The sequence below is a fragment of the Vidua chalybeata genome, chromosome 1, assembly GCF_026979565.1.
Source record: "Vidua chalybeata isolate OUT-0048 chromosome 1, bVidCha1 merged haplotype, whole genome shotgun sequence".
NCBI classification, from domain to species: Eukaryota; Metazoa; Chordata; class Aves; order Passeriformes; family Viduidae; genus Vidua; species Vidua chalybeata.
The window spans coordinates 100,609,632-100,635,771 of NC_071530.1; the positions used below are offsets into that span (position 1 = coordinate 100,609,632).

Consider the following 26,140-nt stretch of genomic DNA (forward strand, 5'->3'; position numbering starts at 1 on the left):
CGGACGTAGAGGAAATGCACGCGGCGGCGCGGTGACGTCAGGCCGGCGGTGACGGCGGGTCCGGGCGGCCATGGCGCACCGGTACCTGCTGCTGGCGCGGGGCGGCTGCCGCCGCCGGGGGCTGCCCGGGGCCCCGCTGCAGCAGCTGCTCTGCGGGAGGGGCCTGCTCGGGGGGGCAAGGCCCTGCCTGGCGCAGGTGAGGAGCGAGCACGGCGGCCGGGGGTCGAGGGAGGGCCGTGGTGGCGGGCGGCCCCGAGGCGGGGAAAGGCGCTCCGTTGCTCGGAGCCGAGCTGTGCTGCCCGCGGCCTTCCCCGGCTCGTCCTCGCCCCGTCCGGAGGACGCAGCCCCGGCCTGTTCTGTGCCGGCCCTTCCGGGCGGCGGCGAACGAGGGCCCGTGGATGGGTGAGCGGGCGCGCTGGAGTGCTGCGCCTCCCGGCCTGGAAGTGGCAGCCGGCTCCGTGCGGGAGAACCTGCGGGCTCCTTCGGCCGCAGCAGCGTTGTCTTGCACAAGGAGGACGAGGCGACACCGCAGAGCTGCTGCTGGTGCTGCATCTCGCCGGTATTCATAGAAACTTAGAATGTTAGGAGGTTGAAGGGACCTTAAGGATTTTCTCTTCCCAACTCCTCTGCCATGGACAGGGACACCTCCCACTACACCAGGTTGCTTAGAACCCCATGCAGCCTGGCCTTGAACACTACATCTGCAGCTTCTCTGAGCAACATGTTCCAGTGTCTCACCACCCTCACAGTAAATAATTTCTTCCTAATATCTAACTTAATTTGTCCTCTTTGAATTTGTACCCATTACTCCTTGTCCTATCACTACAGTTCCTGATAAAGAATCAGTCTCTTGCTTCTCTGTAGACACACTTCAGATACTGTAAGGTAACTGAGCTCTCCATGCAACTTTCCTCCAGGTGGAGCGACCCCAACTTTCTCAGCTTCTCTTCATAGAGGATGGTTCCCAGGTTCCCACTGGTTTCCCAGGTGCTGTGTCCCACCTAATTCCAAAGTTCTTCCCTTGCTTTTTCAGGGTGATGAGTTGTGTTAGGTGGATTTGTGGTTGGGTGAGAGGCTGAAATGTTAAAGATTAGTGTCTGAGCGGTTTGTTTTGGGTGTCAGTGCTCTGGAAAAGAGGAGCCTGGTTGTTTGCATCCCGGGATTGCACAGTGCAGTGGTGCCATGAATCTGCACCTACAGCTGTGTTACTAACTGATAAATCATGATGTCTGTGTGTTCATTCTTAGTAAAATGGCCTTCACTGTCAGCTGTTACAAGATGTGTATTACCCTCGTTGACAGCTCTAACACAGTGTGGGAGTGTCAGGCCTCTGGTGCTGCTTGGGAGAAGGAAGATGCTTAATTCTTCTCTCTTTCATGGCCATCTTGCTTTTCTTTGTTTTCCTGTACCATAGAGTGGTGAACAGCCACACCTTTATAGCTGTAAAGGTTATCTCTAGGATAGTGATAATTGTGAGAGGAATACGCACAGAAGGATGTTAGTAGCTTTGTTGTCAGCATGAATACGTGGCTTGTTTTTAATGGTGAATTTGGTTTTGTTTGGTCAGAGCCAAACATCATTTCAACAATAAATAAAACATTATCAGCAGTGCTGCTGATCTCTCAGGAGGCTAGTTCTTGTTTCTTCCAACAAAATTTAGTGAGTTCCTATTTGAAATCAATCTTAGGAAGGAACTTTGTCATCATTCTAGCATCTGGCTGTGTGTGTAGGCAGAAGAATGAGGATATTTGTTCCATAAAAGCCATTACATTTTTTTTAAATTGATCCTTCTTTAAGAAAAAGTGAGTGGCTTGGAATCATAGAACCTTAGAAAAGCTTGGGTTGGAAGGGACCTTAAAGATCATCCAGTTACAGCCCCCCTTGCCATCGGCAGGGACACCTCCCGCCAGACCAAGTTGCTCAGGGCACCATCTCATCTGGCTCTGAATACTTCCAGGCATCCACAACTTCTCTGAGCAGCCTATTCCAGTGGCTCACCACCATCTAGGAGTAAAGAATTTCTTCCTAATTTCTAATCCAAATCTCCGCTCTTTTAGTTTAAAAACATTTCCCCTTGTCCTATTGCTATTTGCCTATGTAGAAAGTAACTTGCATTAAGGTAAATGTCTTTACCAGCTTTTTGTTGCGTGTTGTCCCCTCTCCCCATTATATTTGTATGTAATATTTGGTGGCTGTTAGATAATTAAGACTTTTGATTTATTTTTGCTTTGATTTGAAACTTGATAATGGGTAAAACTGTAAACTTCCAGCTTTCTAGAATTAATGGATTTTCTATCCTATTTGTATAGCTAAACAAATGGATTTTCTGTTCCTGCTTTGTGTAGCCTTAGTTTTGTAAACTTTTTAAGTAGTTCTGCTTGTGGTCTTGGGTTTATGTGGCACTCTGGACTAGTAACATTTTATGGGTTATTTTAACTCTAAAACTGACCTTGGTGTGTTTTGCTTATCTAGACCTTACATTTTAAAAAGTCTTGATTTTTAGGATGGTGTTACAAGGTTTGCCTGAAAGAAAAAAATCAGGTTTTTGTTTTGGTTTTTTGGGGGTTTTTCTTTTTTATTTTACATGCAGTGATTTTTTTTGCCTCTGACTGGGAGACACTTAGCAAGAGTTTCCTGGTATACAGCCCGAAGCAGCGTCCAGGCAAAATGTGCTGTTTGCTTTCTCTCTGTTTAGGCAGTGGGTGTGCTTATATCAGCTAAGCTTGCTGTGGCATCCCCCTTGCCAGACACCCCCAGGGACAGGCCCTGTATCAGGATGATCAGTTTTTGTGCTGATGTTTTAGAGAGTTCTTGAATATCTCCAGTGAGGGAGACTCTACAGCTTCTCTGGGCAGCCTGTTCCAGTGCTTAGTCACCCACACAGTAAAGACGTTCTTCCTCCTATTCAGGTGGAGCTTCCTGTGCAATAGTTTCTGCACATTGCCTCTTGTCCTATTGCCCAGCACCACTGAGAAGAGCCTGGGTCAACCTTCCTGGCACCCTCTGCTCAGATACTTAAAAACAATAATGAGGTCCCCTCTCAGCCATCTCTTCTCAAGGCAGTCAGGTGACTCTGAACCTGCCGTGAAGTCACTTGTTCCTTTTTCTCACAATGCAGCTTCAAAGCACTCAGCTCTCTGCATATTAACTTGACAGGTGACTACGTGTGTTCATGGAATTTAGGATCTGTAGAGACAATCTGACAGGAAGCAATCCCATTATTCAGGTCTGCCCCGAAGTTTTATCTGCTTAGCCTTCTCTCTCCTTCACTTAAACTATAACTTAATTCTGTAGTAAACCTGTGCTAGTCTAGCTGAGCCAGGCAATTTGATTTGGCTTACTTAAATTTTTCTTTTAAACATGATCAGTTGTTTCATCTTAGTTGGAGTAAAGCTTTCAGAATATTCCAGTCTCTTTGCAAAAAGAAAGTAATCTGAGTATGCAGAACTAAGTCCCTAATTTTTGTGTGTTGTAGGGGACCACTGACATAAGAGAAAACCCCGCTGTTTCTTTGAGTTTCGTCAGTTGCTGCAGCATTCACTCCCTGTTTGTATTTGAACTATACATGATCTGTGGCAAGCTCTTTTTATTTTATTGCCCACATGGCTGCATCCCACTTGTCCTAAAACTTCTTCTAGGAGCACAGATGGAATTGCTCATGTTGGAGGTCATAGTGTATTGGACTTAGTAGCTGTTCTGTACACTAGCTTCTCTCCAGACTATCTGCGCTGCACATGCTTCTGATAATCAGTGAAATACCTTCTTGGATTTTCAGTATCAGATTTTATTCAGACACATGCAGCGGCACAAAAATAATGGCTTGATCAAGCAGCCCAAGAATTCTTAGCTCAGTCTACAGCAAAAGCAAGGAATGAGAACATTTTGGTGTTCTTCTTGATTCCAGCAGGTGGAACTACAGGGATGCTCGAAATAAGTCTAATGTATTTCATCATTTAATAAGGGGTGGAAGGGGAAACTCCAGACAGAAGATTTCAGCAGAGTTACAGCATTGAATGGCAGCATGCCTAAGGAAGTTCTAGTGTGCAATCAAGTAATCAAAAGTTTATTTAATATGCAAAAATGGGTTTTGTTTACAGCCACTGTACCTTGACTATAGCACTGAGCTTCCCTTCACAGAAATAATCCTGGAGGTGTTAGTCCCAGATGGATGTTTGCTGTCTTGCAAGGATACTTGGAGTCATGTTTTCAGGACCTATTGCTTTTCAGTTAGTGTTTGGTTTTTGCATTTTACTATTTCTGTGACTCTTAAGGTAAATAGCTTCCAATCAAAAAGAACAGGAAGCTGAGTGCCTTTATGTGGCGGAGGGAGTGGAGGCAAAAGGAAAGTCAGTCTGTGGGGAAATCTTGGCATAGATAATAATTTATTTCTCAGAAGTGTTGGAAAAACTTACAAAGGGGATTTTATCTAAAAGATGTCCTTGAAGAAATCAGATATGATTTCTCTTGAATAAAATTGCAGTTTACTCTTTTTTAAAGTATTCAACTCTAGTAGCAAAATTTTGTTAAGAATTAGTGAGTTTAAATATTTAAATTTCCCTCATTGCACTTAAATGATGAATAACAGTAAACAGCCTTAGAACAAGGAGCAATAGCCTTAGGTTTGTTGTGGTTTTATAACTGGATGTTTACCCACAAAGGGCTTTAGATCTTCTTTTTGAACTGAGATTCCTCATCAGTTTTAGTTTCTTAGCTGGATGTAAGCATTGTCTGCCCCATCCCTTTCTTTTGGACTCAAGCTTTTTAACTATTTGAAAAAAGGTTGCAGACAAAACATGATTCAGTACTGTGTGGATCGTGCTTTTATAGTCACCATTAATGTTGCACTTTAATGTCATTTGGCTGGTATGATGAAACGTGTCCCATAGAAATCAATGTGCATTTAATGTTCATAGCTTGTAGTGTTTTCTGCTTGACTTTTCTCTTTTAATAAAGAATGCATTGTTTGTGTGTAAGATGAAACTCTGTTCTTACCAATGAGAATAGAAATCTCCTTGCTGTAGAAATTACTTATTTGATGAACTTTTCTCATTGTTGTCCTACTTTCTGGCACAGAGCAGTTACTACAAAGTCTGTTGTACAATTCCAGTTGTGAAGCAGTGTCTGACTAGCTGCAAGGCTCTACTAGTAAGCTTGAATATTTTTGTGGCACGTTCTTGTTGCTTTATATTTCTTTTTCATCTTTCAGCTCTGTGACCAAGTTACCCCTGGAGTTACTGCTGATAGAAGCACTGTTTTGGCAAGTGTAATCGCTGCTTGCAGAAGGCTTTTCTCTCAACCTCCCAAAGGTGACTGTAACTTTGACTTGTGAAATGAAGCAGACTGCTTACATACCTTGCTGAGGACTGCACATACGTACTATTTAGCTTTATTGTCTGTGGGAAAGTCAGTTCTTGTACTAATCAGCCTATAATCTTGAGATGGAACATTTGATTTATGGGATTTTTAGGAACTATTAAAGAATAGTGTAGTTTGCTCAACTTCACATTGTGCAGTGGAGCTTTCTGTTGACCTAAGTTCCTCTATCTCTGGTTAAAATACTGCTTTACTCTAGGTTATTAAATAGATGTGGTATTCTCTTGTCAACACTGTAGATTTATTTATGGAGACTGGGTAGAGCTTTTCAACAAAAAGACAAGAACAAAGCTGGTTTTACAGTCTGTATGTTCCTAGCTTCTTTGCTGGTGTATATATTCAGCTTGTGATGACTGAAGTGTGATGAAAGAATTGTAAAATAAAAACCAATTGTGAGCTCCTTTCCTCTTTCTCAATAGGATTTGAAAAGTATTTTCCCAATGGGAAGAAATCTAATGGAACTAAAGGTACACCTGGAGAAACAAAAGGTACAAAAAGCTGCTTGACTTCAGTTCTTTGTGGAATGTGTATTCATTAAATTAGGTTTTGGCATAACAATTGTGAGTTTGGGTTTTAGGTTTTTTCTTTATTTTTCAGGGAAGATATATTTGTGCCAGATTAGTTTAGGAGTGCAAATTGATGTTTTTCTATACATGATATGAAAGCAAAATAATGTTCATTTTCGGGAATAGTATTTATTTTTATGCTTCTGTTGGAGTTCTGTCCCTCAATATTAAGTTAACAGACTTCTGGTCATAACTGTCTCTGCCATTTAATGGACTATATATCTGGTTTTCTATTGAAAGTGCTGTTTTTCACATCATCTAATTACTGTAGTATTGCAGACTAGTATATTTTTCAGAACAGCTCCTTAATATAACTAATAAAAGGTAATGTGAGATTAGCATAAGATTTTTTTTTTTTTTAATTAGAAACAAAGCAAGCTACTTCCAGACAACCCAGTGGAACTAGTAGTGGAGGAGGTGGGAGTGGTGGAAAAAAAGGAGGCAAGAAAGAAGAAACTAACTGGTGGACCAGATTACAGAAGGTTTTGACTTTAAAATATCTTTCTTTATGTCACTGTCTTGTCTTCATTAAATAACCTTGCATGATTTTGCTTTTTAAGGCCATATTCTGATTGCCCAAATCTTGCTCAAGCCTCCTGTGCCAGGCCTTTCATGGCAAGTGGCTCTAGGTGGCTCCCCACTCTGTGCCTTTCATGAATAACTATTTTGTGCATAACTCCAGAGGCATCTACCTCTGTTCAAGAATATTAATGAAGTTTAAGCTGTGTGAATGTGATTGCTAGTAGTCAGTATTCTTAGAGGGGAGCCTCAGACCTTTAAAGGCCTCATGTTTTGTTTCAGTGGCAATTTGGAGAATTTTCTGACCACCCAATGCTCATTAAATGTGTTTTGTTCTTACATGTTCTGACCTTGATGGAATACTTATGTGAGTTTCCCTTTGAAATTTATTGCCAGCTGTAACACAAAGATGATGGCATCTGACAGTACAGGAATGTATAAAATATTCCTATATATATAAAAAGAATGTTTTTGGTGCACATTTTTCATCCTCATTTTTGTTTTTGGCTTTTTTTCTTCTGTTAGTTTTTGCCTTTATTTTTTGTTGGTCTTGCATGCACTCCTGGAGACCAAGGATAGCTGTTTTTAGAATGGAGGCAGAAAGGTCATGTGATTTTTTTTTTTCTTCCTTTCTAAAAACATTAGTTCATGGTTCAAAACACTTCAATTACTGTTTGTAAAACACTTAAAGATTTTCTATTGCTGTAATTCCTCGGTTCTATGTGAAAATTCTGAAGTGTGCTCATACAACAAAACAGACCTTTGTTTAACATGGTCTGTGGCAACCTTGAGGGCAGGGAATAGAAGCTACAAAGAAATACCAGAACCTGTTTTCTATGTGCTTACTGTATTACAGACTCTAAATTTCTTTTTTTTTTTTTTTGCCTTCTCCATTTCCTAGGGTGACATTCCATGGGATGTCAGGGAGTTTCGGATGTATGTAGTGGGAAGTTCTTTTTTCTGGACAATGGTTGTGTACTACTTCTTCTTCAGGGTCCCTGGGAGAGAAATCACCTGGAAAGACTTTGTCAACAACTACCTTTCTAAAGGATTGGTGAGTGGGGAGGGGAATCAGTGTAAAACATCAGAGTGCTGAAGATGCTCATTTCTGCCTCCCCAGTTAGGCTTGTGTTTGTGTGTCTGTAGAGTGAGAATTGGCTCAGTGTAGTTTTTGATGGAGGAAGGAATTAGCTTTCATTTTAATCAGTTCCTAGATCTGATGTTCAGGAGGGATGTGTGAAGATTTATGTCATTTTAAGAGAGGAGAGGGAATAACAACTCGGGACAAAACTTTGGTTGGATGTCTCATGTGGGTGCTGGTATGAAGGGGCAGTGTAGCCACACTCTCTTTGGGTATGGCTTTATGTCAGGCAAGCTGACATAATGGCTTAAAGAGACATACCAGCTGCCTTTGGAAGAAGTTTACTCCTAACCTTATCACTTGCATGAGCCCATCCCTCTGAAAATAAAAGGTTTTCTGCTTGTTTCGTGCCTGAAATCAGTTCCTTGGGGAATCTGAGAAGCAGCAGTGAGAAAGGGATGGGTGGGGAATGGAAGAATCTTTTCAAGGACTTTTCATTGGTATCCCTTCATCAGCCTGACTGTGTTGTAAAGTAGCCTTCTCTCTTTTTCTCCTCTCATTTTTTCTTACCTGGAGCCACTACTGGAGCAATCAATTTTATCATCAGTATCCTATCTCTCTGTAGAACTTGGCAGCTTTCCATACTTGGAGTAATAGGTTAGTGATGCCCTGAAGTTCAGGAGATTGTGTCTTGCACAGGCTTTTTCCACTTCAGGAGCCACTAATTCTTTGCTCTGTTCCTCCCTGCTGGTAGCTTTGCCCTATAGATTAGGGAAGCATTGGGTTGGTTTGTCCTCTAGGTTTCAGACCTAGAGGGATTTCATGTTAACACAAATTAACCTTCCATTGCCTTACTTTGGTAAGCTGCTGAACAGGGTGTGTGTCTTTCTTTTCTAACTGATCTCTGCAGAGCTGCTCTGTATGCTTCTGCCTAGACTGTCTTACGATCAGTCATATTCTAAATTGGTGATTTTGTACATCTTGTGAAAAAAACCCATACTGATTAAATTTCTGAAGCAGTAAGACACTTAACTCTATAAAAATATTAGTTTAGCTGTTACAGTGAACAAAACCTGAAGCCTCCTTGCAGAAAAGCATTGTGAAAGTAGGCTGTTGCACAAAACCAAGTTTCTTGTGTCTTTGTAAGATGTAGCGTGGATATTCAGACAGATTAAATGTGTAGCTATCAAGTACTGTCGGCTGCCTTGTGGTGGGGAAAAGACAGCACTACTGGAGTCATGTGCTTTTCAAAACAAAGGTGTTCAGGTAGTGTTGTGTGAAATCAGATTAGTTCTAGAGTGACTTTTTAGCTCATGTCTTCAATTCTACCAGAAATGACCACATGACCTCATGTGAGTTCAGAGAACAAGGTTACTAACCTGTGTGCAGTTTAGGCCCAACTTATAAAACTAGATTGCTAGTTTTAAGTGCTTTAAAAATGTCAAAACCAGTTATTCTACAGAAAGGGGAAGAAAACATGGAAAAATTTTTAGTTGACTTTTAGTAAAAAGGCCCTGTCAAATACAAGAATCTAACAATTGGAAGAGACCTGTAAAAAAGATCTTAATGGTATATATCTGCTAAACCTATAGCACAGTTCCTAAGTTTATATGGTATCTGTTACCTCAGCTAAATACTTCTTTATCTAATTGATGTTATTGTAGCACTGGAAGCCCTTTATATTAGGGAAAACAGTTTTAAGAACATAGTTCAGATTTCCCTCATTTTGCTCAGTTTGATTTGTTTTGGAAGCTGCTCTAAGAGTTTGGAATCCTATAACTTACTGCTTTTGATGTTTGACCGCCGAGACAATTAACTACTATTTAACTATTTTACCGTAACTGATTTTTGCTGAGGCACGCATTGAGTTTTTCCTTCAGAAAAGGGTAAATGTCAATCTTTCAATCTAAATTCTGATGTGCCTTTTTTTCATTATTGCATACATGATTCCTGATGGCAAACTGTAGACTGTGGAACTGTCCTGATGTACGTGATTAATTGTAGTCTCCTAACTGGAAAACAGATTCACATTAGTTATCTGAAGCTGTGGTGGAAGCACAGTGACTGTACACTCTTCACTCAGGTTTTGTTCTTTTCTCCTCCTACAGGTGGATAGACTTGAAGTGGTGAACAAGCGCTTTGTTAGAGTCATCTTTGTTCCTGGAAAGTCTCCTCATGAATGGGTAAATACTTTTAATACATATACATGAGATACTAGAAGCAGCGAAACAGTCTTTTTATGTAAAGTTTGAGACAAAAACTTGGTCTGGATCATTAATAATTTCTTAATCAAAACCATATTTTCTTGTTACATTATCCTAATTCATGTGTTTTTTACTTTACTGTATCAATTGTTTTGCCACAGATACCTTTAAACTATGACAAGTAGTTCCTTTCCAGCACTATGCTCTTTAATACAGACACTTAAAAAGGAAGAGCAAGAAAATGCTGAGGGTTCTGTATTTTTAGTTGCTGTTTTCCATCTGCTCAAGAAAATCCCAGACTTAAGTCCACATACTTAGGAATCTTTTCTGTTCTAGACTGCTTTTAGCCAGTTACTTGAGAAAACAAAAAGAAGTGTTTGTTTCCAAAGTATTTATTTCATGGAGTTGTCTTCTAGTAGCACAGTGAGGAATAGGCTGATGCAGGTGAAAGCTTTCCAAAGAAAGATACTCAGTGGCAGAGACCTATTAAAAATATATATAAAACTTCCATAGAAAATTCAAAGAAGCATTAGAAAAGCTTTATCAGGTTACCTCTTCTTTGGTGGTAGAGCTTTTCTTAACTGTATTTCTGAAACAAAGAAAGACAGATAGCTCCAAAGATGCATACCTCCTGGGTAAAGTGAAATTTGCAGCAATTACTTAATCAGTGAGTTTCAGTGTGGCTTATTTATACACCTACTCTTTAGCCCACATACAACCAGTTGCCTTTGTTTCCCAATCATTTAACTGCTCTGTTTTTTCTTTTTCAATGTTAGAGTGAGGAGGGACAAGTCAGGCAGGTCATAGTGCAAAAGGGTAGATTTTCTTGACGAGATCTCAACACATTTTGAAAGTAATGGCTGGATTTTTCTTTCTGGTCTGTGATGTGATAAATTTTTGCCCTTTTTTTTTTTTTTTTTTTGTGAGACAGCTGACTTTAAAGCTAGTATAAACTGCAGAAGCTTTTCTTAAGAAAAGCAAAAACCTTTCTTAATCAGAAGGGCTGAGACCTTCAAATGAATCAGTAAGTTGTATTACTGCTGTGTTTCCAGGTTCAATGCTCTGTATTATTCTGACTATATAGCTCCCTTATAAAGATCTGTTTATTACTCCCTTCCATTTTTTTTCTGGAGAAAATGCCAGGATTTCCATTTGTTTAAAGTGCCATAAAACTATTGGGATTTATCATCTCTGCAGAAGCAGTGATAGATACAAGTGTATTCAGGTTGGGAGCTTCAGATTTGTGTGCCTCTTATACCAGTTAAACACTTGACAAGGCAACTTAAACTTGGTCCAAATCTTAACACATGCACAAGGAATTACCAGACTAGAAGAAGCTGGCTTGTAGTGAAGATGAAATAAGATAGGGCACTTGGTCATCTCTGCTTTTTTCCTCGCAGTACGTCTGGTTTAATATTGGTAGTGTGGACACTTTTGAACGCAATCTGGAGACTGTGCAGCAAGATCTGGGAATAGAAGTGGAGAACAGATTGCCTGTAGTCTACTCAACAGAGAGTGATGGGTAAGAAGTTGCTTTAAAAAGTCACTGGTGAAAAAAAGACTGTGTTTACAGTAGAGAAGTAGGTTTGTAATATGCATACCTTATGCTTCACTAGGTGGCAGTATGATCAGAATAACAGCTCGGGTTTGAGGTTTTGAATTTATTATATAAATGTTATACTGTAACTCCTTTCTTCATTTAAGCCCTTCTTCCCCGTGACTTTTACTAGAGCAAGAGTTAGCTGGGCACAGCAGCAGGGCTCCAGAGATGATGCTCATGTAGATTTCTGAACAGACAGATTATATCATAGAACCAAAGTATATTGGCTGAGTTATTCTGGACATCAATTTTTGGCCAAAAACTAAGCATAAGTCAAATTTTGGGCCTTGGAAAAAAGCAAGAAATGGGTGATTAAGTAGATCACACTAACCTGCCTGCTAACAGAAACTGGAAAATGCGTCATGCTATAAATTGTTAAGAAAAATAGTACTGATACTAGATTTACAGCATTGTTTCTTCCCATTAGGGAATAATGGCTCTGATACTAGATTTGTGTTCTTTGTATTAGCCTTATGTAAATGAATTTTATTTACCTTATTGAGAAGACAGTAAAAGTGCTTCTCTGATATATTTTTCCAAATGGCTTACAAGATAAACGTAATCTTGTAACCCAAGGACTAATTTCTTTTTGGTTCTAAGTGAGCAGTTTAGCAATTACTCCTGCTGATGTGTGTCAAACAGGTTTTTTGTCATCAGGAAGTTCGACTTGGGGTGTAGTAGCTCATGAAAATGGCTCATTTACTGCCTCTCCTGTGTTTACATACATGGTACTTGGGGGTATTTGTTTTGATTTGGCAGAATGGAGGAGAATGTCTTGGTTTTACTGTAGTGTGTGTTACCAAGCTGCTGCTGCCTGTTGGTGGCAACAAGAAGAATGGTGGTCTTAACTCTGGGCAATCCTGCAACTTCAGACAGAGGTTTTTATTTCCCTGTTCTACACACTGCCTGCCTCATTTCTCTGTTTCTTTATAATGGAGCATGCTGTGGTCCATAAATTAACCTGTTGAGCCCTTATTTAAACAAACCTGGGGAAAAGTGATGGTCAGGGCAATGCAGCACTTGTGTGAAAACACTGCATGTCGGCCTGAGGCTTCTCACCACAGACTGGGAAAGGTAGATCAGTTCCTATGCCTTTTTCAGCCTTGTACAGGCCTTTACTTCCTGAATCCCTCTTTCTGAGCACAGCTCTGATTCTTTCCTCCTCAGTGTCTGTTCTTCATATAGGTATTTATATGTATTGCTCTGCCCCAGGAATGCCACAGAAAACAGGAGAGAGCAGCTATATGTAATCAAAGTACTGCTGTTCCCTGTTGGATCAGACTCTACTGAATACCACAGTAGAGGGAAAAATCCTTCTTTTCCTCTTTATCCCAGGAATGTGGGTTACCTGTAAAGCCTGGAAATCCTGTGCTTTATGATTGTCCTTCTTTTCTGCATTTTGTTTTTGCCAAGTGTGGCTGGAACGTCTTGTGACCTGTTTGTTGAAGCTGTTCCTTTTCACAGAAAAATCTGTACAGTGCTCAGATACTATGATAAAGAGAACTGTGTTAGGGTTTTGGGCTTTTACAGAGCTGTGCTAGAAAGCTGGAGGACAATGGACAATGAATAATAATTTAAAAAAACCAAAACCACAAAACAGAAACAAAAAAACACACCCCAAGAAACCACCCCCTCCCCCCTGCAAATCTGTATCCTTGAAAATGAAAATGGAAACATTGAAAGGAGAAAAAAAATGCAAAAAGCTGAACGACCTAAGGGAATAAGAGTGTGTATTTTGGAGAGAAATTTCTGCTTGAAGTAATAGGATACACTGTCTATATGCTACTTAATGCAACTTACTTTGAGAATATAACCATTTACATAACTAGTCCTGTAAATTTACCTTTGAAAAACAAGCTACTTCTGTTTATTACGTAAAGCAATTTTTCCTCTGGAAAACTCTGCAATGTTACTTGATTTGCTTGGTTTAAAAACAAACAACTATAAGTATAACAATTTGTTCTCGAATTTATTTTGATGGTTTTCCTCGTGTGAAGTACAAACTTTACAAGTTAATAGAGCATTAGCTTATGATACTTTGCTAATGATGGAACCAACATCTTATATGTGTTATTTGCAGTAATGGATTTTTGTGATAGGTTTCTCTTTTCTTGTTTTGTTTTCCTCCACAGGTCATTTCTCCTCAGTTTGCTGCCTACAATTCTGATTATTGGTTCATTGCTGTACACATTAAGAAGAGGTCCTGCAGGCTTAGGTCGGGCAGGGCGTGGAATGGGTGGACTTTTCAGCGTTGGTGAAACTACAGCCAAAGTCCTTAAGGATGAAATAGATGTTAAATTCAAAGATGTAGCTGGCTGTGAGGAGGCCAAATTAGAGATAATGGAGTTTGTGAACTTCCTGAAAAATCCCAAACAATATGAGGATTTGGGAGCAAAAATTCCAAAGGTAAGGGATTGATGACTTAGACTTTGGTCTTCTAGTAGTCCTCAGTATTCTAAACTGTGCTAGGATTGTTTACGTATGCAATGCTTTCCAGCTTCTGTCTTCCAATCAGAAAAAAAATAAGTAAGCATTAAGTGCCAGCAGTGTAACTGTGGTGCCAGAAGACTTGCCTTGTGGAATACATTGTCTGTTCACAAGGACCAGAAGTGTTACACATATAGGTATAACAGCAATCTTGCAAGTAGTTATTACAGAATTGCTTTTTGGCTGTGCTGGCAGTTGGCATGCTGATGACATACCTTTTTCTTTTTTAATATGTTAGTCAAAGAAAACACTGTTCCTGCAACTCTTAAGACAACATGGTAGTGTTGTATCTAATTTGTTTTTCCTTTTGCTCCTTTAAAGGAGGGATTAATCTTCATGGATTATTTCCTTGCATGATTTTGACTGTGGTGAAAGAAAAGCCAGAGGACTCAATATCATTAACATGTTTTTTCATAGGCTTAATATATGTTTTCTTCATGAGGAAAATATACCTGTTTCTCTTGCAGGGGGCAATCCTGACAGGTCCTCCAGGTACTGGGAAAACACTTCTGGCTAAAGCTACAGCTGGAGAAGCCAATGTGCCATTTATCACCGTCAATGGCTCAGAGTTCTTAGAGATGTTTGTTGGTGTGGGTCCAGCGCGAGTAAGTCTTTGGCCTTGCTGTTTTCTTTCAGTATTGGCTGTTGAAAGGATGTTGTCAGGTTTGGGAGACAAATGGTTTGATTACAGCTGAAGTTCTTTCTTCTATGCAGATTTCTTACAAGTGATGCCAGATGCACGTCTAAACACAAAAATCCATCAGTGTACCTTTAATAAAAGTTATTAAGGCAGTTCACTAGCTGGTTTCAGCCCATTAAGGATGTGCCTCTTTTCAGGTGCTTGAGAACACGTAATAGCATTCTTTGAGCTCTCATCCAAAGTTCTGATCCAAATTTACTATCTGGATCAGAAATCTGTAGCTCATTTGACTACTGCTATGGGAATGCCTCCTCCTGCTCTAAATCCTGCTTCTTTGAAGAACTTTATTCTCTTTGTTGTTTGAAACTCTTAGTTATAAAGAGTTGTCTACAACACACAGATAAGCTTCTGATTGAAATATGAGTCCAATGACTGATTTCTGGAGATCAGGTGTTTTAAATAACCAAATATATGTCTGATATTTTTTTGTGCTTTTCTGCCTTAACTGTCTTAAGAAAGCTCATTAAAAACATGTGAAGTGGTATAAACAAGTTACTGATAGTGTTTTATGGTAATTAAAGTTTGGGAAAGTATATATATAAATTATAATGATACTCAGACTTCTGTTGTCAATAGATATGTGAAATGCTTTAAAGCAAAGTGACTTAATTTTTCTGTACCAGTCTATGAAAGTACTTTTACTATCCAGTGAAATCTGTTGATATAACTTTGGCTGGGAATCAAGGTTTCAACACAGTTGATAATTTCTGATGCCTGTAGAAAACAACATGAGAGAGTTTTATTTTCAGTTCCTATTAATTTATTAAATATGGCAGTTGTTAGTGATGCTAAATTGATCATTTGTAAATTGAATGTGCTAGAATTAAAACTACTTACACAGCCTTGATTTCTTTGGTGGCTTTTTAGTGTATATGCATATGGAAATCTTTAGTTTCCATAATGCATATACACTAAAAATAGTTGTTTGATTCTGGATTTCTGCTTATTCCAGTGAAAAGAGAATTCACTTCAAGCATCTGCTATGTGTTTATCTTGTTTGTTCATTGTACTTTGAGAAAAACAAATTGGGTGACTTTGTGTTGTACAACCTACTGTCCAAAATTTGCATCTCTTCATATGCTGGACATTTTTTGTCATCAGAGACATATTCTGTAATTGCATCACTAATGTATAGAGTAGTAAAGCTCTGAGCTGCATCTAATTCTCACTCAGGTCAAAATTCTTCCATTAATTTTTCATTTCCTGTTTGCTCCAGTTCGATTCCTCAGTTGTAGATCTGTTAACTCACTGAACTGGTTTTAATGAGGCCCTTCTGATAGGTTTGTAAGCACAGCAACATTGCAAGGTTGCATCTAAAATTCAAGTCAGATTGTGCTGCAACTAACACAGTGGTTATGTAATACTTTGCTTAAAATATGAAAGTCTAAAAAAAATTCAGCTATCTACTCATGTCCCAGATGTTTTCTCCAGATTTCTAGAAGTTAACTTCCAAATGAATATTTGGAGGGGAATTAAGTAACTTACCATTGCCTTGAGGGCTGGCTGAAGGCTTTGGAATGAATGCTTGTTCAGAGCTATACACAGTTACAGGGATGCTGTTACTGATGTGCCTCCTCCCACCCCTTCCCATCCCCCAACTCAAAAGAGTTACAAACCAGTCTGATACATTCTTTGTTCTTTTGTTAAGGTTAGAGACTTATTTGCTCTGGCTCGTAAAAATGCCCCGTGCATTCTCTTCATTGATGAAATAGATGCAGTAGGGAGGAAGAGAGGAAGGGGCAACTTTGGAGGACAGAGTGAGCAAGAGAACACACTCAATCAGCTTTTAGTAGAAATGGATGGTGAGTATTTAATGCCTAATACTATGTTATAATAACAAGGATATTGGAAAGAATATGCTTGTTCAGACCTGCTAACTAAGATTTGGATTCTAGCTTAAATTCAAATTGTCCGTTTCCTTGTTTCCAAAAATAAAGCACGGTGACTCACTTTGCTGCAGCCTGATGTTTTACTAAAATTCATTCAGATAAAAAGAACCCTCATTCTGTATCTCCTAATTCTTTGTCATAGTTGAATAGGCAAAAAAATTCTTCACAATGAGATCAGTCTGTCTGTAAAAAATATAGCTAGCCATGCTGATTTCCTGAGCAGTTAATCTATTATTGTATTTTGAAGATAAAGCAGGATTTGATACAGTACTTCACAAAGCAGAGCCCAAGGCCATTTTCTTGCTTGTTATGAAAAGCTGGACAATGCAGCAATAAATAGAATCATTTTCAACTTTAAGATCATTTGTTTGAACTGTCAGTTTTCACATGACCCTGTAAAGTGGGCGGTCTTTTTATTTTTGTTGGTGTTTTTTCACAGAAATTATATTTACACAGCTTTTCTCTTTATCCCTTTTCTTCAACAGGGTTTAATACAACCACAAATGTAGTAATTTTGGCAGGTACTAACAGGCCAGATATTTTAGACCCTGCTCTGATGAGACCAGGACGCTTTGACAGGCAGATTTACATTGGTAAGTTTTACCTGGGTGCCTGAAGTCACTGCAACTATTTATATATGTAGCTTCCTTGCTCAAACTCAATTTGAACATATATGTGTGAAAAGTAAAACCATATGTCTTCTATTTTAAAGGACCCCCAGATATAAAAGGAAGAGCGTCCATTTTCAAAGTTCACCTTAGACCTCTGAAATTAGACACTGTCTTAAATAAAGACAACCTAGCAAGAAAGCTTGCATCACTAACACCTGGGTTTTCTGGTAAGTGATTCCTAATGCCACTATTATTCTCCATTTACTGTGTAAGCTGTAGATATTTGATTTCCCTACTAATTCTGGTTTTCTTGCACCTGATCTTCTGGATGGCTTTTGATTTCATTGTATTTACTGGCACAGCCTGAAATTCTCTTTACCTGTTAGAGCAAGTAGGAGATTTCTGAGGGTCTCAAGTTTTGTCAGCTTCAGTCAGGGTGACATGAAGAGGGAGTTTTTTCTGTCTTCAGGACAAGCAATTCAGAGGTTTCTGATTGCTATCACTTGTGTCTGTGTGTTCTTCCTTTGTTTGTTCTTTCCTTTGTTTCATTCTTGAACACTTCTGGGGAAGACCTGGGTTTTGTGGAGTTTGTGTGCATATTCTATAGGGGTTTTTTTTTCTGGATGTAAAAACCAAAAAACAGTGCAGAATTCAACTACTGGTCAATACAGATTTGAAATTAATTAGATTATAAGCCAGTAATGAGAGTTCTCACATCTATTCTGAATTCAACACTTATGAATTATTCACTGGTTTTTGGTCTATATGAAACTGATTTTCTGGGATTTGACTGTCAATGTTTCCGGCAGCTACAGTGATGATGTTTAAGTTACCTCAGTAGCACCACTGCAAATAATTTTAACAAAAAGTGGATGGCATGAAATCAGTAATGTGAAAGGATATCTTCTAAAGATATGCCAATATCTGAGCTATACAGAATTCACATGTAGGAAATGCATGCAGCTAAATATATACTAGTTTAAGTATAATCTGTTGCAGACAGAAAAGGAAGGTGGGATGTATCAAACAAGTACTTCACTGGTAATAAACGCTGGCTGTCTACCTATGAGAAAAATCCTAAAGCCTATAACTATAGTACATGTATTTAAATACACCTTGAATAATTAAGCTATTTCAGAGCACATTACCTTTAATTTTCAAGCTCAGTGAGAGTTTATAGCAAACTAGTTATAGGTAAGATTATGTTTATGCTAAACTCAGAGAAAAGTGTTGAAAAGGATCAGTAATTCTTGCCTTCTCTTTTAGGTGCTGATATTGCTAATGTTTGTAATGAAGCTGCTTTAATTGCTGCAAGGCATCTCTCAGATGCTATAAACCAGAAGCATTTTGAGCAAGCAATTGAAAGAGTTATTGGAGGTAGGTGAATAGCACCAGTTGTTTCTCAGAAATTGTTATAGGCAACTCCCTTTTTTTATATGTGTAGGAAGCCATGCTTTTGAATCTTTGTCCTCCTCTTTGAGGTTGTTTTCTTTTTCTCCTAAACACACTTGAGATTTAGAAAAGAAGTATCCTGTCGATATTGCTGACTTCTGTAATAGAGGAAGGGGTACAAATTTCATCAGGACACATCTCTAATTTCTTCTTCAAAACAGCAAGAGGAAAAACTGTTTGGATTTAGGGATGCTTTTAACTGCTGTTACCCTGAAGTAGTCTAGAAAAGATTTTTAAAGTTCAAATGTTTTATTTAAATATTTGAATATTCCTAAGAACTTCAATTGAAACTAGAAAGTCTAAGGAAGGAAAAGGTTACACTGAAACCTGGAAGATGTGAATTTCTAAAACTTGCAGGGTTTTGGGGGTGTTTAAACTTTTCCAATAGATCACATGTATGGCCTCTAAGTATTGCTCACCATCTTTGCAAATGAGGTGAAGGATTTCAGAGGAGAAAGTTGTGTCTGAAACTATTAATCAAATTTATTTTACAAAGGTTTGGAAAAGAAAACTCAAGTACTCCAGCCAGAGGAGAAAAAGACAGTAGCATATCACGAGGCAGGGCATGCAGTTGCAGGGTGGTTTTTGGAACATGCTGACCCGCTGTTAAAGGTAAGAAGGTTAATTTGAACTTTTAATTTTAACATTAGCATGGACAACATCTTTTTCTTTGTGGTTTCTCCCCTCCCCCCCCCCCCCCAAATGTTAAGAAGATACTAAAATATATTAAAAAGTAGTGTGTGTCAATTTTAGAGTACATTTTGGTTCATTTCTTGAAACTTTCTTAACTGTTTTCTGACTTAACTGTTACATAGTTTGTAGTATAAATGTCCTTTGAGAGACCTGTTCTTTTCATGGGTCTGCTGCCTTGATGGCTGCTTTTTCTCTGAGGCTTTCAGTACTGATCAGTGGTTTAAATTACTCTTACCAGGTTACACATGTATACTTCAGGAATATAGAAAGCTAAATTTTAGTTTCAATTTGCTTTCTTTTGGGTTCACAGCGTGACAAGTTGAACGTAGAGGACAAAGCATCCCAATCTCCCAAACTTGCTTTAACATTCATAGTTTTGCATAGCTGTGTTTTTAATCTCATCTCAGGCTTAAAAATATTGTACAGTTTACTGCTGGAAGAAAGGTCATTAGTAAATGTGGGAATTCCTTCAACTGTTCAGAATGCTAAAGGTGGAAAAATGCTCTGTTACAGAGTACATAATGCCCAATACATAACATTCAAGGAATTGTGGATTTTAATTAAAATGGTATTTTTAAAAATTTGATACAGTTTTTAGAGAAGATATGTCGGTGGTCTTACCTTTCTTTTCCAGATATTCTAGTAGTTGTTATCCCAGTTTAGAGCTAGCCAGGGCTTTTAAGGATAAAACAGACTGGGGGTAAAACTGTAAACGGAAATAATGCCTGAGTTAAACCTCAAGGGTGAGTATGGTGTAGGTTGTGGTATTAAAAAGTAAGTCACACTGAAGAATGCTTTATGGTTTTTAACACTGTTAGTTGTAGCACTGTTACTTTTGTTTGTAGGTATCTATTATTCCACGTGGTAAAGGACTGGGTTATGCTCAGTATTTGCCCAAAGAACAGTATCTTTATACCAAAGAGCAGCTACTGGACAGAATGTGCATGACTCTGGGAGGACGTGTGTCTGAGCAAATCTTCTTTGGAAGAATTACAACTGGTGCCCAAGATGACTTGAAGAAGGTGACCCAGAGTGCATATGCTCAGGTATGGGCTTCAGTGAGATTTCTTTTTTTCCTTTACCTTCTTCTTTATCTCTGACCTAACTCATATTTTGCTATGCTGCAATTTCATCAGGTGCATCCCTAAGAAACTTTGTTTCAGGAAACACTGTACGAATAAGTGTCATGGTGTTGTTTAGAGATGCTGATGACTCAGATATTTTGAGTCTCACAACAGCAGTCCGTGCATTAGGCTTCAATTACTGCCCTACATCTGCCCACAGGAACATACATGTTGCAGTTGGATCCCATTGGATTCAATTACACATAGGAATTGTTATACTTATTTTAAAATGGAATTTAGTGCTCAGATTTGATCATATCATCCTAAATTTACAATTACCCAGTGTGAAGATTCAGTTTGGATTCACACTTGAAATCCAGACAAACTTGTATGAAAGCACTATTAAGTCCGTTAAGTCTATGTGAATTAAGACATTGGTTTGTGTTTGTATCCTATTAACTAATGTAGATGAGTAACTTAAAATTTTATCAATGCAATGACTCACCTGAGTGTAGCTGTGGGTTACATACAGGTGTGTTACTACATTTCCTGCATCAGGACAAAGGCTGTCATCTCATAAGACACTCACAAGGAGCAAGACATTTTGGAGTACACTTATTTTCCCCTGCACACTTATCCCCAACCCCACCCACTTCCTGATCTCAGGCGTGCTTCTTCTTGTCTCAGTTCTGGAAGGCAATGTGTAATGATACCCTGTAAATTCTATGAGATCTTCAGTGACTCTTGTTCAATTTAGAATTTATAAAATAAGTCTACTTACAGACTTTTGTACATGTCAATCAAAAAGAAAGTATTAAACTTTTCTTAAGAAAGCAGGTCAAGATGCTTGGTTCTAATGGTGAGATCTCTTTGAATTCTGAATATTCATTGTCATACCTATGTGCATCTTGCTAGACTGAGAAGTGCTGCTTTAGTAACCATCAAATTGATAGTAGCCATGGAGTGAATAAATAAATAGCAATTTGAACTGGCTTCTGCCTCTGCTGGAGCAAAATGCAACTTAAAACATCCACATTTGGCAACCAGACAAGTCAGTATTCAGTACTGAGTCAAGCAAGATAAGAATTGTTTTCACATTTGTAGAGGAGTGTCTTGGGATGAGGGGTAGCATATGATTTTTGGACTTGATAGAAAAAACCTTCAAGACCCTCTACTTTAGTACTTAAGTCAGCTTATCTTTATGGGTGAGTAGAATATGCTAAACTTCAGAAGTATTTTGAATTGGCAAAACACTTCCATTTCTGGTAAAGGGTTTTACTGCTTAAGGAAGGCTGAAGTGTTTTTTGTGTAATATCTTAGAATTTAAACAGCAAAGCACTATGCATACCACTAGTAACCACTTTAAAATGCTGTTATTTGTGTCTTTCACTTTAATCAGTTAAAAGAAATAAGTGAAAGTCAATGCACGTGTATTAATTTCAGTGGACTAGAGTTTTCAGGGAAAGGTTGATGTTACAGGAAAAGATCAGGTTATAGCAAAAGGACTTCTTCCTTTCCTTTTTGTTTGCCATATTTTACATCAACATACCCAAAATTCTTGCTGTCTCTCCTTTGTTTGATTTTTTTTTTTTTTTTTCTTCAGATTGTTCAGTTTGGTATGAATGAAAAAGTGGGGCAGATTTCCTTTGATCTCCCTCGTCAGGGAGACATGGTCTTAGAGAAACCTTACAGCGAGGCAACTGCCAGGTTGATAGACGAAGAAGTGCGGTCGCTAATTAACATTGCCTATGAAAGGACATTAAATCTGCTGACTGAGAAGAAAGCAGAAGTGGAGAAGGTGAGCATTACAGTGGTTTTAGCCACTAAGTTCCAGCTGGTAACCAAAATCTGAATTGAACTGAATTAGATTTAAAATAGAGACAGTATATGAGGAACTTTGCTCAAAACGCATTTGATGTAATCTTGAGAATGTGTCACAAGACTTAAGAGAAACCTCCTTTTGTGTTGGAACACCTCTGAGCATCTCACGAGCATGATTTAACATCCCTCCCTGCTTATGCGGTCAATATTCATTTGCAAAGTTGGAGGGAAGAGTCTTCCTGCTAACATAGGGCTTAGTAGATGTGATAGGCAAACTTAAAAACCCAAATATTAAATACCAGGATCCCAATTTTTTGAGCTGAAGAAGCTCTTGTAAGCAGGGAAGTTCATATGACTTCCTTTCTCTGAATTCCTTTTGAGCATTAATAAAAATATCTTTGTCTTCTTCCATTCCTGTCCCTTGGCCACTTGTGATCTGCCTCACTGCAGCCAAGATTCAGCTTGTGCATATTCTCTTTCTTCTTGCCACAAAACCTGATACAGCAAAAGGATAATTTTGTAGGATAGGCATCCAATAGGCTTACTGACAAGGAGACAAGTTTGTATGTGCTCCATAAATCCTGTTGTAGCAGGTCAGCATCCCAAAAGAGATCACTGAATGTGGTTTGTGCTGAACAATGAGCTCACTGACCCAAGGCTGCAAGCTACCCTGGTGCAGTGTTCACACATTGGTATTTTATGTCTAAAATAACGTGTAACACAACAGCAGCCTGACTGAACCATCCCCACTGACTGGAAGGGAACACTTGTTTTCATCTGTCATTTACTGTCTTGCATCGGGAGCCTTTTGGCAGAAGCAAAAATCGTCTGTTCTGAAGCAACAATAAAAGCAACAGTGACCCACAGTGAGGGCACTTTGCTTAATCTTAAAAGCAGGATTAAAAATAAAATTGTATTTGTGCTTCCTAAAAATGCTCAAGGGGGGAGAAGAATCTTGTATCTGGTGAACTCTGAACAACCTGTTTTTTCTATCAAAATTAATCCATGCCAAACTAACTGCCTTAACAAACTCTTCCAAATAGGACAGCCATCTTAGGTATTTGATATGTATGATGTAACTTGTTGTGCTATTCCAGGTTGCCCTGCGGCTTCTGGAGAAGGAAGTGCTTGATAAAAGCGACATGCTAGACTTGCTTGGCCCAAGACCGTTTGCAGAAAAGTCTACTTATGAAGAATTTGTGGAAGGTACAGGAAGTTTGGATGAGGATACTTCACTACCAGAAGGCCTTAAAGACTGGAACAAAGAGCGTGAAAAAGAAAAAGAGGAGACAACAGATGAACAGGTCGCTAGGCAGATCAGAGGAGGGATGCCATTTTAACTGTGAAGCGTGTGCCCATGGTGACTTGCACTCTGGAAGAGAAACAAACTCACCTAGTTTGTGCTTCAAAACAAAAAAATATTTATTCAACCAAACTGTATTAGGGATGGGTGGAAGAGTGATCTTTTGGGATAAGATACGGATGTTCTGCTTCTGATGTACGTGTGTGAGATCATCAGTTCCCTGGTAAAAGGTGATCATCTTTTGTTTGCCAGCTGGAGAAGCATACAAGGAATTCGAGCTGCAGTGGAACGCCAGAACTGAGCCTCTCAAGCGCTGGAACAGTTCAGATTCATGCACAGATTTTGTGGCACTGGGTTTTTTTTTTTTCCAAACATCTGTAAGCTTACAAAAATCAAAGGGTTTTTTGATTATTTATCTAAACTATACCTGTATGTGACCTGTTTCCAAAAAGAAAAAGAATCATACAAAGTGCATTGTCAAATGTGAAAGTCTGGTTGTACAAAGTACTAGCTTTGCAAAACTATCAGCTCTTTCATCTGACCTGTTCCCCTTCGCCTCATTTTGATTTTAGAGTTTGTCTACAAAGAACTGCCATGTAAGTTGACAGTGAAACTGAACACTTACTTAAATATCTTAAAATGTATTCATGGTTCAGTGTCTTAAATTAAGTCTGAAACTGTTTGGCTCCTGCAGTTTTACCAGTCAGTTTTTTACAGAGTTCTGTAAACTATTGAACATATGAATGTGATGTGTAAATACAGTTTGAGTCAATAAAACAGTACTTTTCTGAACTAAGCTGTCCCTTTTTTTTTTTTTTTTTTTTTTTTTTTCTAGTTTCTGGGTATAGAACTCAGAACAATGCAAAACTCTGTTAATACAGGCTAAAATTGTGTTCACAAATACAAGCAGCAACCAAAACCAAAGGTGATAAAGCAGATTGTCAGAGTTTCATACTCATTTGCTCATCAAAAACTATAGGGAAAAAGCTATGGGGATTTTTCCTTGCTTAGTTGAATACAGTTGTTTTAGTAATCTGCTTCTTGTTGTCTGCTGCCTGCTAATGATTCATTAGTTGGAGAATTCAGCTGTTCAAAAATTCATGGCCTTTCTCCTCCTCCCAGCAGAAGACAGGGAAGCATGGGTGGAGCAGTGGTTGAGGGAGGGAAGGAAAATGAACTGATCTTCTCTGCTGTACCAAAAATCCTTTAAGCGTAATGAGTCAGAGGGCAGGTTAAAAGGATAACTAGTGACTGATTCCATCTGTATGTTGCAACATACTGGAAAACAGTGGGATGACAAAGGAAAAAGTTTATCTAAAAGTTTAGACCCTTGGTTATAAATGTATTTGAATTAATTTTTTTATGGAAATTATTCTTTTGGATTTTCTTTTTCTTCATGACGTAACTTCTTCCATCTGTGATATTACATGGCTTTACAGTGGAATGAGGGAAACAGAGCAAATATGGCTGTTTTGGGCATATTTACTGGACATTTTTAGTTGTTAAACACTTCTATTTATCCCTATTGCATTTGTTAAAGAATGAATTATAAACAAGAAAGCAGCTTGAAAAAAACTAAACTTCATTTCCTTAATTATTGGAGTTGAAGTTTAGAATGATTTATTACAATAGCAAAATTCTTCTATAAAACTCAAATCTTGCACTCAAATCTTGATAAAGCAGTGCTTGATTTCTGTGCTCATGCTCTAGTGTTGTACCTTACATGTATTCTGCATTAATGTCTTGTTTGTTCTTTTCTCATCCTCCAGTTTAGCTGAACACATCTTGTCTGGGATATTCAGTTTTAGCCAGTGCTGAGGACTAGCTGTGCTTATACAGTAAAGGTCAGAGTTCTGTATTTCTTCATTCCTTGCTAAATAAAACCAGCAGAAAACTCAGCAACCAACTACCCAACCCCTAAACCCTTAACCTGACTCTTCACAATGGCACTACCAGACTCTGAAAAAAAACATCTCCAGGAGATGGTTTCTCTTACTCCGTGTTTGTGTCTACTAATAAATTCCACTCCAGTTGCAGCATTTAATCAATAGATGTATGAAAATGGCCTTACCTCTCCTTTACCTTTGCCTCTGTTTTGCTTGCTTAGCCTTACATTAGCAGGTCTTAATATTTTGTGCCAAAAATGGCAGAATTTGGCAGTGTTGGGACTTGGGAATCAAAGATATGGAGAAACAACCAAAAAAATCTGTTTACCCAACCTGCTTCTTTCAAGAGGATTGCTAGCCTCCTTCAACTCCCAAATTTAGGATGTCAGGTGGTTGAACATAAATCAAGAAAATCAAGTTAAGTCTGTGCTGTGGCTGCCAATAATGCCGGATTAATTTTTGTTGCAAGCACACTGAGCAGTGCTGCTTCAGCTACCAGGGGCTTGTGCAGCAGCAAGGGAGTTGCAGCTCCCAAGGCTGGGAGACGGAGCAGGTCTAGACCCTCTTTCCCAAGCTGACTCTGTTCCCAAGGGGAATTGTTTCCTGAGGGATACAAGTGCAAGAGAAGGAATGGAGAGCATAATCTGAGCAGTAATTGTGGGATGCAGAGAAAGCAAGATCCTGAGGTGGTTTGGTTAAGGCAACATGTGCAAGGACTCTCCTGACTGTGAGCTGAGGGCCTGCCCCATTCCTTGCTGGCTTTGCAAAGGATCTGACCTATGGCATTAGATTCCAATTTCTGTCCTGATACCACACCCTCTCCCCAGGCAAGAGCTCGCCCACTCCCAGTTTCCAAGTGGTGTCAGTGGTGTCAGTTGCCATCTTTTCTCC

At 38.9% G+C, this 26,140-nt stretch overlaps 1 protein-coding gene across 3 annotated transcripts; it reads left to right on the plus strand.

The window, feature by feature from the left end:
• The first annotated feature begins 54 nt into the window (after nt 1-54).
• AFG3L2 (AFG3 like matrix AAA peptidase subunit 2) lies at nt 55-24,155 on the plus strand. Of its 3 annotated transcripts, none has more exons than XM_053967200.1 (17): nt 55-196; nt 5,207-5,306; nt 5,793-5,861; nt 6,306-6,421; nt 7,360-7,512; nt 9,648-9,722; nt 11,144-11,265; nt 13,476-13,749; nt 14,298-14,435; nt 16,179-16,332; nt 16,905-17,012; nt 17,132-17,257; nt 18,297-18,407; nt 18,979-19,094; nt 20,021-20,221; nt 21,843-22,037; nt 23,158-24,155. In XM_053967200.1, the coding sequence occupies exons 1-17, from the start codon at nt 71-73 to the stop codon at nt 23,398-23,400; spliced, it is 2,427 nt and encodes an 808-aa protein (XP_053823175.1). In that variant the 5' UTR covers nt 55-70; the 3' UTR covers nt 23,401-24,155. The 3 variants fall into 3 exon arrangements, with proteins under 3 accessions (XP_053823175.1, XP_053823182.1, XP_053823188.1); XM_053967207.1 differs by lacking the exon at nt 55-196 and adding an exon at nt 617-748; XM_053967213.1 differs by lacking the exon at nt 55-196 and adding an exon at nt 931-987.
• Nucleotides 24,156-26,140: the final 1,985 nt, after the last annotated feature.